Genomic DNA, 20208 nt, shown 5'->3' with positions numbered 1-20208 from the left:
GGGAGACCGGTCTACCGATCTTGCTGACATTTTCTTGCTCTGCCACTAAAATAATAAAATTTGAACTAATTCTTTTGAAATTTTCAGTAGATGTAGCATGCGTTGATCTTTCAAATGTGACGAAGTATGGTGACAAGATACGTAAGCGCGAATAAGTTTAGGCATAGCCTAAGCGAAGCAGAAAATTAAGCCGGAAAAAAAAAAATCACCCAACAACTAAAAAAAATTAGCACAGTTGCATTCTAATCTAGAACATAAATAGGAACCTGCTACAATACAACGAGAGACAATCCACTTCACAAGCGTCTCGTCGTCATATGTAGTGTCGTAACGAAAAATTCACTGAATACAAAAGACAAGTGTGGGCCGACAGTCTGACACCTACTGTATACAACATTTGTACATTAAACCTTCAGAAAAAAAAAAAAAAAAAAAAAAAAAAAAAGACGTATGACATGTTACCTACACGGTTATACTCGGCAATTTCTTCTCTTCTTTGGTTTCCGATCCCTCCACATGTCGTGACTCCAATTTTGGTGCTTCATTTTCATCATCGTCATCGTAATAGTACTCATCTTCATCGTAGTAGTAGTAGTCATCATCGTCATCATAATGGTCAAAGTATTCTTCACTTTCATCATCATCTGCCTTACCATTAGCCAGCAATCCTGCTGCCTGTTGCCCCATCAAACGCTCTTGGATTCGGTCTCGAATGGCGGTTCCCTGGTAAAGTATCCAAAATACAAGATTATCAAAACTGAACTTATGAATAATCCACATATAAAAGTTCTATATCCTCTTTAAGCAACAATTTGCCTTTTTAAAAGCTGTCTCATATTAATATATAATCTTAAACCCGCTAACTCGGAAATAACTACTACATTTAATTCTCATTTGGGTAAGTCTCACGATGATATGTATTATCAATAAGCCATCCAATACAGAAATTTGTGTTGCAGCAATGTATATTACCATTTTATGGCATCCTTCTTCAAACATCTCAAGAAATCCAGCGACCCATCGATCAGCATTTTCCACCCATTCATTATGATGAACGCCAGCTGTTTTGGCAACAGTCTGGATCTGTAAAATAAGAAATTAACCAATTATAATCTCTTCAAGCCACCACCAGCTCTGTGACCAAATACAATAACTGACCAAATTCACGAAGGCAAATTCAATAACTAAGTGAGAGGTAAAATACTACGAGCTTCCAACACAACTGTAAGGATCCAGACCACCCAGTGATCCGGCATCATGTCGACACCTTTCATAACCAAAACATTGATTGTGTGCCTACCAACTCTATTACCATACATCAGAAATGTGGATCAAAATGAATCTCGGCCTTTGTTAATCAGCAAAAACTGCTACGCATAAAGTTAAAGACTAAAGAGGAAAGGAAATCATGCTTAGTTCATACAATAGATAAGCCGACCTTTTTTTTTTTTACCATTTTTCATAATAATTGTTTCCATTTCTTAGCAATCACTCCCTACGTTCAGCTCATTTTACAACATAATTCAAAATCCCCCTCAAATATTCATAATTCATAAATCTAGATAACGAGAATTTCGAGTATTTCCAAACTACCTTTCTCAAAGTAAAAGCTTTGATCATGAGAAAACAAGCATCACACTAGTACACTACCAAGCATCATGTTTGGTAAATGTAGTAGATGAGTAGATCACATAATAAGACCAAAATAAAAATAAATTACCAAACCACTCTCTTCCTAAACCATCACTAGCTCTCACCCTTCGTTAAGTCCAATTCCCACACTATCGAGCTTCACAATCAATCAAGTCACCAGCTTCCACTATAATGAAGAAGCCATCTACCTCCTATTTCTCCACCAACAAAGAAGCAGAAAAAGGAGGGTTAACACTTATGGTATCTTTTCAAAATGCCGCCAAAGTTTGGCTGATGCGGGTATTGCAGGAGTAAGAGATAAGTTAACTTTCAGGGCGATCACCACTTCAAAACAGATTATTGCAAGGGTGATTTGTGTTCAGCCAATGCTAATCCTTAAAAGTCAAAGAGCTTACAAATAAATTAAAATAAAAACTACTACCTCTTATAAGCATTCTTTCTACTGCAGATGAGGTTGGTGGGCTACCATAAATTGTCCTCAGTAGTTGAAGACAAACACGACTATGAATACAGGCATACAGCAGTCATTTCTTTATTTGATGTGACTCTTTCACATATGATTTCCAAATGAGGCAACTACAGATTCTGCTCATCTCCAAAATATGTTGGGAGTAATAATGTGTCATAAGGAGTTAAAGAAAGTAAGTAAGTACCAAAAAAATCCAACGAGGCAAGCAACCAGAGAGCATAGCAAAAAAAACAAAACACTGAACCGAAAAGAATCCCAACTTCAAAATTGGATGTGACCAAGACAGAAGAATAATGTAATTGACCTTTTTCGCATAACATACTCCCAAGAGAATACATTACATTCTACAGTCTGACTGTAGCGATAATTGATAGATTCTGGCCTAAGTAACAAAATACGAAACCTTATAAAAGCCAAAAACTATTTACATGAATTGAATTAAGAGAGCATCAAAGACAACGCAATACATCAGGATTTTTGCTAAGAAGTATCCACTAGCATAAAAAGAGGTAATTGCTCATACCTTTTCCTGCTGCTCTTTGACTTTCTCATGTAGTTTGTTTAGCCTCATATTGACTCTTAACCTCTTTTCCTGTATAAGCAATGAATAAAACAATGAAATTCAGGGTAGACAACAAAAAGTGGCCAGCAGCATCCGCACATCTACATGAACGATCCAAACATCAACAACACACCTTTACATAACTAAGATTTAGCTCCTTTCTTGTATATCCTCGTGCCAGATTTCGCATAACATATTGGTTATAGTCCTTGACAATCCTCATAATGATGTCAGAAGTCGAAATACCATCCGTCCGTTGGGTTTCCTTGAACCTCCCGGCAGCTTTCACCTGCATAATGAGGCTAAGTCAATCAAATGCATTCTATACATGCTTTGAGAAGAAGCAAGGGTTGAATCAATTGAACTTACAAATTCATAGACATCCTTACCAGCTCCACTGGTATCAGCATAACTGTAGGAAAATGATAGAAACGATACACAATGTGTCAAGTGTTATACCATTAATGCGGTACAGTAAAGAAGAGATCTGAAAATAAATCATAGACAACGATAAACACATCTCGTGGCCTAATTTTTTTACCAAAAACTTGAATGGACCAAAATATGAAATCTTAAATCAAGCTACTCGTCAAAACATTAAAAACACTTACGGTAAGGAATCATGAGCCACAAAATCGATTTTATGCTCATCCAGAAATTCTTGATTCACTACCCACGGTGCATCAGGAATAACTTCATCAACCCATCTGCGATAAATAACCAACAACTGTGATAAAGCAAACAGGAAAACTATCTATATAATGCAGTAACATGAAGACAAAAATCAATGATATATTGATAGAATGATAGGTCACTTGCTCATGCAAGACTCGAACACTAAGGTCTACTATATAAAGCATTGGCCTTGTGATTACCTCATGATCATTTACTTTTCGTTAATTATGGTTTCTAGGTTCATATCTATTTTAGATGAAGCCAATAACTTATTTTCTTGTCTTTGGTAAATAGTGAAACAAATCCAAATCCAACTGACATTTAAATGGTTGTTTGGTTGCACACTTGCACATAGGAACTTGCAATGCCTAGGAATTAGGAAGTGTTATATCACGTAATTTTAAAATTCACGTGAACTGGAAAATGTTGCTTGATTGCATAGAGGAGTTTGATATAATATTGCCATTGAGACTTGTCCATCACGGATGAATTGGAAACTAAAATTCCTTGGAAGTTCCAATTCATGTGAATATGTGAATTGAAGTACCCAAACAACTTTCCCATTTCGCGGGTCAAGTAAATTGAAATTCGTGTGTTTTTCATAGGGTTAACCAAACGACGAGTTGTAACTCTTGCCGCCTTATTTTTAAGGTAAATAGTGAATAGTTGTTCCTTTTTTTCCGAGTAAGGTTCAAATTGGAAGTTGAAACAATTTCTCTAAAATTGTGAAGGAAAGGCTATGTGCCTATGTTAAAGGGGGTATCCTATACAAAGGAACGAGGGCAACGGCGACAATAATGACAAAAGTTATGCTATCTAGCTACGGAAATTGATTCTTAAATTCTTAAATAATGACTTTTTTTTAACAAAATCACCAACGAACATTAGTGTTTGGTTCAAACACAAAAGGCGTGAGGTGTGGGTTTGGAATGAGCCAAACTCATACGAAGTATTAGTTTTGCAAATTTGGGGGTTTCATACCCATACTTCAATCCCATGAGGTATGGGTTTCTCATACCTAAGGAGGGGGGTGGAAATGAGATTGATACCCATGGGTATCAAATTATAATAAACAAAAAAGTGAAAGTAAGTATTATGACATATTGTAAATGAAACATTTTATATGTTTATTTGATTAAATCTTTATTTTCATGATTTTATATGTTAAAATTATTATTTAAAGTATTGCATTTTACATATTTCAACTTTGACTTAATTTCAAACTCATACCGCATACAATTGAAACAAAGGGTATGAGGAATGAAGTTCCAACCTCATACCACCCACCACCCAGTATGATTCCTGATTCCAAACGCATACCCATGCGCGAAACAAACGCCCCTAAAAGGGATCTGGAGTATTCGTCCAACATGTTTTGGAGAATAAGAGTAAAGAGACCCAACAAGATTGCATACAATTTGCTCTATAAGATATATACGGGATCCTCATACTCATTAGGGGTGAAAGGATTGAGAAAGAGAAGCTTACTTGCAATGCCGAAGAGACTCATATCGCTCAGCCTCGGTCATAACAGTTTTACCCTTAAACCTGTGGGTGATTTCATCGCTGCAGACTCCCACCAACAAATATGTATTTGGGAATCTACATACAAAAAGAAAAGAAGAAAAAAACAAATCAAAGATTATTATTATCTTCTCCACCTAAATTAAACAACATACGAAGATATCATCAATTCCATCATAATCACCGACCCCAGAATGACCAGCTTGATTATCAAGCACCATCATCATTCCAATGTAAACAAATGATTGGGACGGGGAGAGTATAACAAAATCAACCAAACAACCATTAAAACCCAATTAAATTAAACAACAATCAGAAAACCCAATCGATCAATCATCAAAATTAAACCCCAAAAAAAAACATACGATTTTTTGGCTTGTTCAAGCGAACGCGCATGACCAAAGTGGAAGAGATCGTAGATGCCATCGGCGTAAACCCGTACGGGTCGGTCTGTAGGCGGATCCAAATGCGGAGTTGCGTTACGGTTATTTGACATTTATTATTTATTGATTTGATTTTTTGTAGAGTGAAATGTAATTATGTAAGAAACAATTCAATCTATCTATTATTCTTGGGACAAGAATCAGTGACGTCTTATTGGGACACGTGTCTGCCTATTATTCTTCCACTTCCCGCCCAATGCATTTCCCTTACTACTCCGTACTAAATATTTTTCTGCCAATCGAAAGGGAGTCTACCTGGATGCTTCTTAATTCTCCGCCCAATGGCGTCGCCAAGGGGGATGTAGTGGCTGCAGGTGCCTCTCCATATGTCCTCTCTCTTCTCATATTCATTTCCGTTCAAAAAATTCCCAACATTTGGGGTTTCACTTTTTTTTTTAGGAGCCTCCCCAAAAAAAGTAAGCGGTTTGTTATTTTTTTGGGGATGCTTAAATTTTTGTGTGAATTGGAGAACCCCATTGTTGCATAGATGTAATTATAAAATGGGAAGGGTAAATGAAAAAGTTAGTAAAAAATGAGGTGGACGAATAAGAAAAGGAAAGAGAAAATATGGGGAGCATCACCTTTGCGGATGCTCTAAGAGTACAGCAAAAGAATAATGAATGAAAGTTAGTTCAGCGGTAAGGTTGTTGCTTTTTAATCAATTGCTCCGGTGTTCGATTCTCCACTAAGCTTTACTTTTTTTTACTTTAGCAATTTTCATGTTTGTCAACATATTATGCCATATTAAATGTACATTAGTTATTACCACAATTACCATGAAGATTTCATATTAAATACTACCATTCACATTAAAATATCATGTATATTTACTTCACTTTTTTTTGAATTTCTTACTTCAAGCCCTACTTTTTTTTCCCCCTTAGTTCAAGACTTTAGATTAGGCTTTATATTTCTAAACTTGTAACTTAAATGTTTTTTTTTTAAGAACTCAAATCATGTTGATGTCGGTAGGTTGAATTTTTGCATCCCCGTAACTAAATCCTTGATACGCCACTGTCTCCGCCTGCCGTATCAAGCAAAAATTATTCTTCAATTTGTTCTTCATTTGTATGTCCCATGTTAGGTAATTCTGTGCTTTTTTTTTTCTTAATTTCGTTAACAAGTATTTATACTAGCGCCACATCTCATTGAAGAAGGGCGATATTCGCCACAAGCTTGTGACAAATACCGTTTCCCCTCTCCCTTTTTGTGAGAGGTCACAAGCTTGTGACGGGATGTTATACTAGTTTATAATTTGATTTGGATTTTGAATTGCACGTATTTGGTGGATAAACCTCTTCTTTAATTATTTACTTCTCTGTGATATTCAATTTGGAACTGTCAATATTATTGATTTGTGAAATTATTTACATAATTCTCTGTGAAATTATTTACATAATATTGCCTCACTGCTGAAGTTCTATTTTCTGTTTTCACCATCAAATAAATGTTGTTGGAAAATAGGGGCTCTTTATGCCTTGAGTGTTTTTCATTTGTCTCACATTGATAGTGAAAGACTTGTTTCATGTGTTTATATAACACCCCTTAACATACCATATCACTAGTGGGTCAAGGGAGGCTTTTGTGGAAGCCTTGCGAGGTGCTTAATTCAGCTCGCACGCGCACCGTGCCCGAGCCCGGCCCGGATTTGGGATTTGGCAATCGCCCGTGGCGGGCTGTGCCTATCTTTTTGGGTCTGAGTTGAGTGTACTTGTATTCCGTTTTTTCAAAACGGACTCAGTCAATTCTGACTGTTGCGTGGAGAGTAATGCTCCTGAAGAACAGGTCTGTTTGCTAATGTTTAGGGCCACATTTTTGCTGATGCTAACTGCCCTTTACTGCTATAAATAGATCTCCTCTTCAGTCATTTAATCACAACAAAAACACACTCTCTTCTTTCCTTCTCTTCTCTGCTCACTTAAAGTTTCTGGGTATTGTTATTTCGATCGTTCCAAGTCTCACAGTTCCGAGTGGGCGGAACTGCGTGGAGACTGTAGTGTTATCCTTGGGGAACTACCGGCACTAGCTGATCGCCACCACGGTCGTACCGGAGAAATAGTTTTCAAGGCAGTGGCTTCTACCACGGCACTACTTACGGGTGCTACATTCTGATCGCTTATTAATTCGTTTCGTAATTCTATTCTCCTTCCGTTTCTGCTTCTTTCGAATAATAATTTGAAAACTATTTTTAGTTGTTGTAACCATGTCTGTGATTTCGAAAATTGTTCCTGATATGTCGAAACTTGAGTCGTTGGATGGTATAACAATTATAAGCGATGGTCCCAGAAATTGTTGATGTATTTTGAACAGTTAGAAATTGATTATGTTTTATTTAATGACCCGCCTAAGCCTATTACCCCTACTGATGATGTTGAGTCGACCCCTCCCGCTGCTAAAGATGTTAAGTCCAATGAAGAGAGTACTACAAAATTTGTCAAGGACAACAAAACTACTAGCTGTCACATTCTGAATAATATGACAAACACCTTATTCGATTTATTTGCTGTGAATAAGTCGGCTAAGTTTATTTGGGAGGCTTTAGAAACCAAGTATGGGGCTGATGACGCGGGAAAAAAGAAATATGTTGTGGGAAAATGGTTGGAATTTCAAATGGTTGATGGGAAACCCAGTATGGATCAAGTGCATGTCTATGAGAACTTATGTGCTGATGTGGTTAATGAGAGCATGAAACTTGATGATATCTTTGTGGCTAACATTCTGCTTGAGAAATTCCCTCCCTCCTGGTCTGACTATAGAAACCAACTTAAGCACAAAAAGAAAGACATGTCCCTTAAGGAACTTATAGAACATATGAGGACCGAGGAGGCTAATCGCCTTAAAGACCTTCCTGCTAGTCAATCTGTGATTGTTCCTGCTGTTGCTGCTGTTAAAGTTAATCTGGTTGAGTCTGGTGGCCCGTCTTATGCTGAGAAATATAAGGGTAAGGGTAAGGCCAAAGTTGGTCAGGGTAAGAACCAGAGTCCTGCAAAGAAGAATGGTCCAGGGAAGCATACCAAACTGGTTCCCAAGATTTAGAAAGGTAAGGGTCCTATTGTCTGCTATGTGTGCGGAAAAACTGGGCACAAAGCCTACCAATGTTCTGAGAAGAAAACTGCTGAGGCCAATGTTGCTGTGACTGATGACGTTATTGCAGCTGTGGTTGTGGAAGCTAATCTGGTGGGTAATGTTGCTGAATGGGTCTTGGATACTGGAGCTTCGAGACACCTCTGTGCTGATAGGGGGTTATTTGCCGAGTTCGAGGAAGTTGTTGATGGGGAATGCGTCTATTTGGGTAACTCTTCATCTGCAAAGATCACAGGCAAAGGCAAGATCTTTCTCAAACTCACCTCGGGGAAAACACTTGCTCTCAGTAATGTTTTATTTGTACCCTCATTGCGTCGAAACCTTGTGTCTGGTGCCTTGTTAAACAAAGCTGGTTTGAAACTTGTTTTTGAGGCTGACAAGGTGGTAATGTCGCGTAATGGGGAATTTGTGGGCAAGGGTTATCTTTCTGGGGATCTTTTTGTATTGAACATTGATTCTGCTATTAATAATATTGCATCTTCTTCTGCTTATATCGCTGAGTCTATTGATGTTTGGCATGGTAGGTTAGGTCATGTGAATGTGGATTACATTAAAAAACTTAGAACTATGAGTTTAATTCCGAGTATGACGAGTCAAGAATTCTCTAAATGTGCTAGCTGTGTTGAGGCTAAGTTTACAAAGAAGCCTAGTAAACCTGTGACTACTAGGAACACGAGTCTTCTTGAGTTAATTCACACCAACCTAGCTGACTTCAAAAATGTTGCAAGTAGAGGTGGCAAGAATTATTTTGTTACGTTTATAGATGACTGTTCTAGATACACCCGTGTCTATTTGCTTAAGACTAAAGATGAATTAGAACAATCTTTTATAAATTAAACTTTAAGAATGAAGTTGAGAACCAACTTGACAGAAAAATTAAAAGGGTAAGGTCTGATAGAAGAGGCGAGTATAAGTCTAATTATCTAACCGATTTCTGTGCTGCAAACGGTTTAATACATGAGGCCAGTCCACCTTACTTACCCCAGTCTAATGGTGTAGCTGAACGTAAAAATAGAACCTTAAAAGAAATGATGAATGTTATGCTTTTAAGTTCTGGCCTATCTGACAATGGAAAATTTTAGAATTTTAGTTAGAATTTTCTTAAAAAAAAAAAACAACTACTTTACCCCTAACAACAAATCTTCTTGTTGTTGCTATTTTTTTTGTTGCGTTTTTTTACCTTTTCTGTGTAAAAGGAGTTATAAGACAATTTTGATGTTAACTGGATTCAAACTCAGGTCATGATAAATGAGGACCAATATTAAACTAGTTGGCATATGGTCTATCATCGTTACTGACTTAATGCATGCATTTTTTTTTGTATAAAGGGAGTCACAAGGGTGATATTGATACTAACGAGTTCGAACCTAGGTCTTTAAAATCAAGGAGAATCTTTTGTCTCATTTGGTGTCCCATTGTGTGCACCACTAGATATATGTTGACACATCAATACGTTAACATATTTGTTCTATATTTTTTATTTGCAACAAATGATGTGTCAAGACGTGTATGGAGTGAGACACAGTATAAGACACAAAAATGGGACATATGATCCTCACGTCTGGGTTTGAAGAAGGTGCTAATTCCCATGGATAACTCGCCTTGTGTCAAGCTCGTTCTTGAGGATCAACTCGTTAGTAATAGCCTCAAATTCATAGTCTATAGGTGCAAGGCACTTATAAATGACCCACACTGGTCGATCAAGCTTGAGCATACCTACCGGGAAGCAAATAGAGCAGCCGATCTCCTAGCCAATCGAGGTGTCCAGGCTAGCACGGAAGTGGAACATTTAGACTCTCCTTTCGATGCTCTCCGTACTATTCTTAGAGATGATATTTTTAGGGTAGCTATTCTCCGTGTAATAGCTAGTAGTTAGTTCTAGTCGGGGCTTAGCCCCTCCTAAGTACCCAAAAAAAAAAACAATTTTATCGATTAAACTAGTTGACATCTGCACATGGCCGTCTCAAGTAAAGTGGAGGTTCGGTGCAAAAAAAAATATGAGGCCCCAAATTTACAAAATCAAATATTAATGTAAACCACAAATTATTTAAAAAGCGATTTTTTCACGAAGTTTTTCTTGAAACAGATTACTCTATTAAACTTTCATAATTGACTGTGGACAAGGTACAAGAAATCGACTATCACCCATAATAACACATAACAATTCATTAAAACTAAGACAATATATTACGTATTTCGATCTCTTTGGAACTCAAGTATATGACAAAATTTTGATTTTAATTCCAATCCATCTAATTATAAACTTGATAAGTAATTAATTTGAGTAATTAATTTAGGATAATCATAATTGTTTAGGGAAAATTAAAGAGGAAATATAATTTGTTTGGAAAGAAAATCAATTACTTCCTATTTGAGGAAGGAGATTGGAGTGAAGTACAACGAGGATTGACTAGACACAATCACAACATACACACGTCACGCAATAAAGCCTTTCTTTCTATTTTTTTTTAAATATATGCCTAGACAAGATTTGGGCTCCAAATGTTTAAGGCCTAGTGTCATTGCACATAGAGCACATAGACTTAGATAGGCTAGCATCTGCATAAGGAAAAGGCTACACATACACATTGTGTATGAAAAAACCATACACAACCAATGAGATTGCGACACGTGGCAAACTTGAGTTAAGTTTAAGTGATTAATTAAGGGTTAGATTAGTAATTTAACATATGTAGTTAAGTTGTTAAAGTAACACCCCCATACTCCAAGTGCCTTACCAGGACCACTTAAGGCATAGAAGTGCTACCATCTCGGTTTTCCGAGGCAATGATAATCATAAGACAATAACGAAACATACTTAAAAGTAAATAATGTTTAAACTGATTACATACCAACTCCAAAACTGATAAAAAGAAATACAAGATTCTCGGACGGTCTCTTAAAACTATCAAAGCTATAAAACATCGTCGACACGGAAGACTTCTAACGCCACGTGATGACTCATCCCACTATCCCATACGCGTCATATCATACCTGCTCAATAACTGCTCACCACCTCCGAATGGATCACCACAGTTTTTAAAACATTTAAACGGGGTCAGTACTAATCACACAATTTATATAATCCAACAACACAACAAACAACACAGCTCAAACGGTCACACACACAATCACACCCACTCCAATCAATCTCCGTCACCGATTGTCCACTGGACCACCGCCGATGGGGGACCGCAGCCGTACCCACCAAATCCCCGCTCATCATACCGAGCGATAACCCTGTCCCATTAATGTGCACATCCCCTCCCATGACGGGTTCCACAGAGGGCGAAACTAGGGCGTGAAGCCACTCCCGCAAGTGACTCCACTCAGCCGAGAACGCATCTCGAGAACCAGAGACAAACAATCACAACCATTAAACAGCAATCAAAACTAACAACCGTCACAATACTCGTACGACAACAATCAACAATCACAAATCATCACCAACACATTATGGGACTAATACTGAGTAGGGAAACCCTACCTGGAATGCAATCACTATTCAGACGGTCTAGCAGCTGTCTCAAAACCTTTCCTCTTCGAACCCTTCTCCTATACACATAATCATACAATCACAATCTAACATCAACAAAACATAGAAAACCCCCAATCCCAAAATTAGGGTTTAACCAACTTTAACAAAACAGTATAAAAATTATATGTAAAGCTTACCCTCGACACAAGGATCACAACGGTGTAAAGAACGATAAAATCCGACACCTCTAGCTCCGGGATTTGTTAATGATGCGATGACAGACAAACAACGTAACTCCTTTTCTCCTCACTTAGGTTTTAGAATAGATAAAAGAAACTAAGAAAAGTGACGGGCAACCTTTTATACTTATCTCGCATCATTAACAAAACCCGACAAAACATTGCCCGTAAACCGAGCCACTCGATCGAGTAACTGACGTACTCGATCGAGTGCCGCCTAATCGATCGAGTACCAAGGCTACTCGATCGAGTACCCTACAGGTCAGAAACTATTTTAAAATGCAAAACACCCTTACTCGACAGAGTAAGGCCCACTCGATAGAGTACCCAGAGGCTCATAAAACCATAGTATTACAGTCTTCCCTCCTTAAAAAAAAACTTCGTCCCCGAAGTTCAACCCATACATAAAAACAAACCTACCAACTCGACTAAGACACAACAACGCAACTAAGACTCAAAACAAAACCTCACCCTATAACACATGAACTCTTAACACCAACTCCACCAACTATACTTACCTCCACAAGATGTCTCACGATATCGTATCAACTACATCCTATTCTCTCTCGACACCAACTCCCAATACCACCAACTATTATCCACAAACGCTGCTAGCTCCGTGACATATTATCCATTATAAAATCTAATATCAAGACATTCACAAACATCAAACGGAATGTTACAGTTAACATGATTAGTTAACAGGGTGACTGCCGGTCAACTCTAGTGGTCAACGGCGGGGTTGACTGCCGGTCAATGGTGGTGCCGGTCAACTCTAGTGGTCAACGGCGGGGTTGACTGCCGGTCAATGGTGGTGGCGGTGGGTCAACAAAACCTTTAAGTCAAGGGTAAAAAATGTTGTTGGTAAGGCTTGAACCAAGGATCTCTTGCTTGAGGTGCATTTACAATTACCACTATAACACATCTATCTTATTGTCATTTTTGTATCTCCTTTGGTATATATCGTTGTTAAGACCTGATTTAATAAATAAAAAGTAATAAATAATTGTATTAAGCATGATGTGTCTCTATAATTATTTAAAAAAATGTACTTTTATTATATAATAGGTAGTATGTAACACCCCCTCATACCAAGATGCCTTACCAGGACCACCCTACCATGAAAGTGCGTTACCATCTCGGTTGCCCGAGGTTAGTACGTATAAAAAAGCGTCTGAACTGAGCACATTTATTAAAGTACTGTAAAATGTAAAGTTTACATCAACCAAACTCAAATACTGTTTTAACAAAATACAACTTCAAAGTCTGACAATAAAAGAAATCCAACTAAGACTCAGACGGTGATGCTATGACTCGTGATGACACTTCTCCCAAGACAGTCCCCAAGCTCACACTAGCAATACCTGTCAAGCCTGCTCACCATCCCGGAATGGATCATCGCAGATTCCACAAACAACACGGGGTCAGTATTACTCAAACATTAAGACAAACAAACGAGGTAAAATCAACTGATCATCGCCAATTCCCAATCCTCCATTCTCACACAGTAACCGACTACACACTGAAGTGTGTAGCCCTGCCAGAATACCCATCGCAACAGGTAATCCTCGTCGCCAGTGGGTGACCGCAGCCGATCCCACCTAGTCCAGCTCCTCAACGAGCGACAATAATCTCTGTCCCTTAATGTGCACATCCCCTCCCGTGGCGGGTTCCACGGAGGGCGAACTAGGGTGTGAAGCCACTCCCGCAAGTGACTCCACCACAATCACAATCACAATACATCACAGCCATCTCAACACCCTTACACCAACATCGTTACAACAATCTCCATACTCCGATGATCAACAGATAACAATAATCACAACAACATGTCTTACAATAGCAGTAAACTGAGTAGGAAACCCTACCTTAGCAACCAACAGTAGTATGCAACACGGACAATCAAAAAGGCTCCTCTACGAAGTCTTCTCCTATACAATAATCATGTAAAACAATAACACATTGCACAATTCCCAAAATCCCATTTCCATATATATATATACAGTAACCCCAAAGAGTACAAATAATCATAAAGATAGGACTTACCAACTGTGCAACGAGAACTTATACGCAAGAGTCACAAGATTACCCACACGACGATGCTACGGAATGATTAAGGGAAAGATTAGGGAATGATTAGGGTGTAATTAGGGTAACGTAGAAAATGATGAAGTTGAAATGATGTTTTGAAAACTGACGCGGGATATAAAATAATCTTAAACATTCTCTAATTAAACCGTCAAAATAATACTCGCCAGACCGAATACTCGGTCGAGTATCGTTATACTCGGCTGAGTATCCTCTACTCGGTCGAGTATTAATTATACTCGGCCGAGTATTCATCGGCAGAACCAAAACAACTCATAACAACAACACTACTCAGCCGAGTAGGCTCTACTCGGTCGAGTAGTCGCCAAAGAAAATCCGTAGTGTTACAATCTTCCCCCTCTTAAAAAGAACTTCGTCCCGAAGTTCACACTGTACTATCAAACAAAACACAACACTACACCACAAGACTATACTAACCACATATAACAACACCAAGGAACTATACAAGTCACCACAAAAGTCATTACCCCAACTCAAAGCAAAACAACAAACAAAACAAAACACGACCGCAACCATCTCCTACCCCCTTAAAAAGACAACGGTTAGGTCCCCGTAACCAAACATACCTGATCAAAAAGGTTAGGAAAACGTTCTCGCATAGCTTCCTCGGGTTCCCATGTGGCTTCCTCCACATTATGATTAGACCAAAGGACCTTGAGTAGGACCGTCTCACCATTCCGGGTCTTACGAACCTTGCGATCAAGAATCTCCTTAGGAATCTCGGCGTAGGACAAGGATTCATCAAGCTCGATGTTCTCCATCTCAAGGATATGCGACGGATCGCTCACATACTTCCGAAGTTGAGATACATGAAAAACATTGTGTACTCTATCCAAAGTCTGGTGGTAACGCTAACTCGTAGGCCACCTCGCCAACACGGTCCAAAATCTCATAAGGACCTATAAACTTTTGGCTTAGCTTACCCTTTTTCCCAAACCTCATAACACCTCGCATTGGTGACACTTTTAAAAGAACCTTGTCACCTACCATAAACTCAATGTCCTTGCGGTGCAAGTCGGCGTAGCTCTTCTGACGATCTTGAGCTGCTCTCATCTTTTGCCGAATCAACTGGATTTGCTCAACCATATCTTGAACCAGCTATGGCCCTAAAACCACCGTCTCGAACCGTCATCCCAACAAATCGGACTTGGCATTTCCGCCATACAAAGCTTCAAAAGGTGCCATCCCAATGCTTGTATGATAACCATTTATTGTATGAAAACTCGATCAAATCAAGCTGTCTTCCCAATCGCCCCCAAAGTCCATAACACATGCCCTCGGATGTCTTCTAAGGTCTTGATGGTCCGTTCTCGTCTCGACCATCGATTCTTGGGATGAAAGGCCGTACTCATCTTTAAAGTTGTACCCATCAGCTCTTGCAGCTCTTGCCAAAACTTGGATATGAACCTCGCATCACGATCAGAAATGATATCTTTAGGTATACCATGTAACCGAACCACATGCTTCCTATAACCCAATGCCAGCTGCATCTTAGACCAAGTATCTTTCATGGGAACGAAATGGGCTGACTTGGTTAACCGATCAACAATCACCCAAATCATGTTGTTACCTTGTTGTGACCTAGGTAACCCCACAATGAAGTCCATGGATATCGACTCCCACTTCCACTCGGGTACTTTCAAAGATTGAATCTTACCTTGTGGTCTCCTTTGTTCACCCTTGACCTTTTGACAAAGTCAAACATCCGCCACAAACTCACTACATCTTTCTTTATGTTTGGCCACCAAAAAGTCTTCTTAAGATCTCTATAAAGCTTGTCACCACCCGGGTGAACTGAATAGGGAGTGCAATGAGCCTCCGTCATGATCACTCTCCGCAACTCTGCATCCTCAGGAACACACCATCTCCCATCAAAACGAACACTCCCATCTGGATGGATAGAAAATCTGGAAGCCGTTCCACTCTCTACCTTTGACTTCCACTCCTGAATCTTAGGATCAAGCTCTTGCTTACTTTTGATGTTCTCATACAACTCTGGCTCGATCGTCAAATCCCCTATGGTATCCCCCTCTCGAATCATAAAGATCCCCAAACTAGACATCTCATCCCTCAACTTCAGCAAGGACATAGCTGTACATAGCGAATGAACGCTCTTCCTACTCAATGCATCTGCAACAACATTAGCCTTACCCTCGTGATAGATGATCTCCATATCATAATCTCCAATCAGCTTCATCCACCGTCTCTGTCGCATGTTAAGCTCCTTCTGAGTGTAGATATACTTTAGACTCTTATGATCAGAGAACACCTTAAAAGTTGCTCCATAAAGGTAGTGTCTCCAAATCTTAAGGGCGAACACAACTGCACCCAGCTCCAGATCATGAGTAGGGTAGTTCTCCTCATATTGCTTCAGCTGTCTCGAAGCATAGGCTATGACTTTCCCTCCCCGCATCAAAACACAACCAAGACCATTCTTTGAAGCGTCGGTATATACCTCAAAGTTCTCACAACCCTCTGGCAAGGCTAGGATAGGGGCTGTGGTCAAGCGTTCCTTTAAGGTCTGAAACGCCGTCTCACAATTCTCATCCCAAACAAATCTGACTTCCTTTCTCATCAAGGATGTCATAGGCCGCGCTATGGTAGAGAAATCTTTCACAAATCTCCGTGTGTAGCCAAGAAGACCTAAGAAACTCCGAATCTCGAAGAACATTCTTCGGCGATTCCCACTTGGTAACGGCCTCAATCTTACTAGGATCCACAGATACCCCCTTCTTAGATATTACATGGCCCGGAAAAGCCACTTCCTCTAACCAACTCACACTTGGATAGCTTGGCATAAAGTCGATTATCTCTCAAAGTCTGTAGAACTATCCTCAAGTGCTCCTCATGCTCTTCCTTAGTCTTAGAATAGACTAAGATATCGTCGATGAAAACAACCACGAACCTATCCAAAAACGGGGTAAAGATCCGATTCATCAAATCCATAAAAGCTGCTGGCGCATTGGTCAACCCAAAAGGCATCACCACGTACTCGTAGTGACCATATCGAGATCGGAACGCTGTTTTTTGGAATATCCTCATCTGCTATCCTCGGTGGTGATACCCCGACCTCGCATCAATCTTGGAAAACACACCGCTCCACTTAGCTGATCAAACAAGTCATCAATCCTCGGCAACGGATACTTGTTCTTCACTGTGACCCGATTGAGCTCTCTGTAATCAATGCATAGCCTCATACTCCCATCTTTCTTCTTTATAAAAAGAACTGGAGCTCCCCACGGTGACACACTAGGCCTGATGTAACCCTTGCCTAGCAACTCATGTATCTGCTTTTTCAACTCTGCCAACTCTTTAGGTGCCATACGGTAAGGTGTTTTAGATATAGGGCCCGTTCCCGGCTTAAGCTCCACGCTGAAATCGACACCCCTCTTGAGAGGCAAACTCGGTATCTCCTCAGGAAAGACATCTTCGAACTCTCTCACCACAGATATCTCAGAAGCTGTCGGTGGCTCTACTCGGTGATCTCTCACATGACAAAGAATCAAGGGACACTTCTTCCTCAAACATGACTTTAAAGTCATCACAACTAAGAACCTACACTTAGGCTTTACCACAAACCCTCTATAGGACACTCTAACACCCTTGGAACCCTTTAAGGACACCCTCTTTTGCCGACAATCTATCCTGGCATCATACTTACCCAGCCAATCCATCCCGACAATCACCTCAAACCCATCCATAGGAAACTCTAACAGTCTCACTGGTAAATCTACCCTCCAACTACCATGGATACTCCCTTATACAGCTTGAGACACGACACCGACTCCCCCGAAGGTATGAATACATCATCTTTTACAACCTCAAACTTTCCCAAACCCATAGACACAACATGACTCTTAGACACAAAAGAATGTGTAGCCCCTAATCAAACAAAACAAAGGACGGTACATTATGAACAAGAAAGGTCCCCAGTAACTACATGAGCATCATCCTGTGCTTCCTGCTTGTCCATCATGAAGAGCTTTCCACTGTTTTTCTGTCCTCCACCCCGAATCAAGCATTGGAGGTACTTGGCTTGGGCCGCAATCCGAGTGGTCTTTGTTGTTCAAGCGCCGATAAGATCCACCACCACCGCGGTTGTAACCGCCCGTTGCCCTGTCCACCTCTGTTGCCCCATGAACCCCGGTCGGTTACTAGCAAAACTCGAGTCGCCCGAGAAAAATTCCCCGACCGTGCTCCCGAACCAGTCTTGGGCTTGTAGCTCGTGCATTCCCGTCTTTTGTGGCCTATCCCACCACAAATTGAAGCAAGTAAGGTTGGTGTTGTCACTCACGACCCGACCCCCCATTCTTTCCCCACCACGAGATCCTCCCGAGAAACCACTCCACCGAAAAAAGCCTTAGCATGGTTGAAGTTCCCCTTCTTGTTGGTCGGTGACCGTTGTTTCCACCATCACCTTCCTCTTTTCTCGCAGCTAGTCCTCTCATCGATCTCTCTTGAGAGATCTACCATTCTCTCGGCTTGACCCGCTCTCGGGTATACTTCCTTGAGGTCGGTAGCAACCCCACTGGTATACGACTCACTATCTTAGCAGATAAACCCCTCTCAAAACGGAGAGCCAAACCTCTCTCGTCCTAGTCGCATGTCTTCCACATAACGAGATAGCTCCAAAAACCGATGATAGTAGTCGGTGACCGTCATCTCCTCAGACATGGTGAAGGAATCAAAGTCGGATCTCATCTTGTGTCGGATATGCTCCAAAGACAAATCGCTCTCTCATAGCACTCTTCAACCTGGACCAGGAATAGCTCCTTCCGCCTGGTAAAAAGCTCTAGCATCTTCCTTGACATTTTGCCACCAAACTGCAGCCTCACCTCTTAGGTAGTACACTACCTGCTCAACAATCATGTCCTCGGGGCACTTAACCATTTCCATGAGAGCTTCAATCTCACGGTGCCACTTCTCGAGTAGCTTTGGTTCACCTACCCCGTCATATGTGGGAGGGTTGAAGCGAGCAATGATGATGCTGAGCTGTGTTGCATCCATCGACTTCTCGTTCCCCTTTCCCACATTTTTGAGAGCTTTAAGGAGAGCCTCTTGTTGCTCAATCATGCGAGCAACCTCATCAAGAGTCATCTCTGAAGCTTGGATCTGCGCGGGAGTTCTTTTGGGCGGCATACTGAGCTGACAAGAAAGACGGAAACGTAAACACAAAAGTTTACTAAGGTAGGGTTTCCTACTCAGTTTACTGTTATTGTAAGACATGTTGTTGTGATTATTGTTATCTGTTGATCATCGGAGTATGGAGATTGTTGTAACGATGTTGGTGTAAGGGTGTTGAGATGGCTGTGATGTATTGTGATTGTGATTGTGGTGGAGTCACTTGCGGGAGTGGCTTCACACCCTAGTTCGTCCTCCGTGGAACCCGCCACGGGAGGGGATGTGCACATTAAGGGACAGGGATTATTGTCGCTCGTTGAGGAGCCGGACTAGGTGGGATCGGCCGCGCGGTCACCCATCAAGCGGCGAGGATTACCTGTTGCGATGGGTATTCTGACAGGGCTACACACTTCAGTGTGTAGTCGGTTACTGTGTGAGAATGGAGGATTGGGAATTGGCGATGATCAGTTGATTTTACCTCGTTTGTTTGTCTTAATGTTTGAGTATCTACCGTGTTGTTTGTGGAATCTGCGATGATCCATTCGGGGATGGTGAGCAGGCTTGACAGGTATTGCTAGTGTGAGCTTGGGGACTGTCTTGGGAGAAGTGCCATCACGAGTCATAGCATCACCGTCTGAGTCTTAGTTGGATTTCTTTTATTGTCAGACTTTGAAGTTGTATTTTGTTAAAACAGTATTTGAGTTTGGTTGATGTAAACTTTACATTTTACAGTACTTTAATAAATGTGCTCAGTTCAGACGCTTTTTGATATATACTAACCTCGGGCAACCGAGATGGTAATGCACTTTCATGGTAGGGTGGTCCTGGTAAGGCACCTTGGTATGAGGGGG

General features: G+C 40.4%; 1 protein-coding gene across 1 annotated transcript; it reads right to left on the bottom strand.

Annotated features, from left to right (window-relative positions):
* Positions 1-217: 217 nt before the first annotated feature.
* LOC141618336 (choline-phosphate cytidylyltransferase 2-like) lies at positions 218-5558 on the bottom strand. The gene is made up of 8 exons (XM_074435438.1): positions 5249-5558; positions 4848-4961; positions 3296-3391; positions 3054-3096; positions 2818-2973; positions 2646-2714; positions 973-1083; positions 218-723 (listed from the first exon to the last, which is right to left on the bottom strand). The coding sequence occupies exons 1-8, from the start codon at positions 5377-5379 to the stop codon at positions 463-465; spliced, it is 981 nt and encodes a 326-aa protein (XP_074291539.1). The 5' UTR covers positions 5380-5558; the 3' UTR covers positions 218-462.
* Positions 5559-20208: the final 14650 nt, after the last annotated feature.

The sequence above is a fragment of the Silene latifolia genome, chromosome X (assembly GCF_048544455.1).
Source record: "Silene latifolia isolate original U9 population chromosome X, ASM4854445v1, whole genome shotgun sequence".
Lineage (NCBI taxonomy): Eukaryota > Viridiplantae > Streptophyta > Magnoliopsida > Caryophyllales > Caryophyllaceae > Silene > Silene latifolia.
The sequence above is the reverse complement of the archived record's forward strand: the minus strand, read 5'-3'. Positions and strand labels throughout refer to the sequence as shown.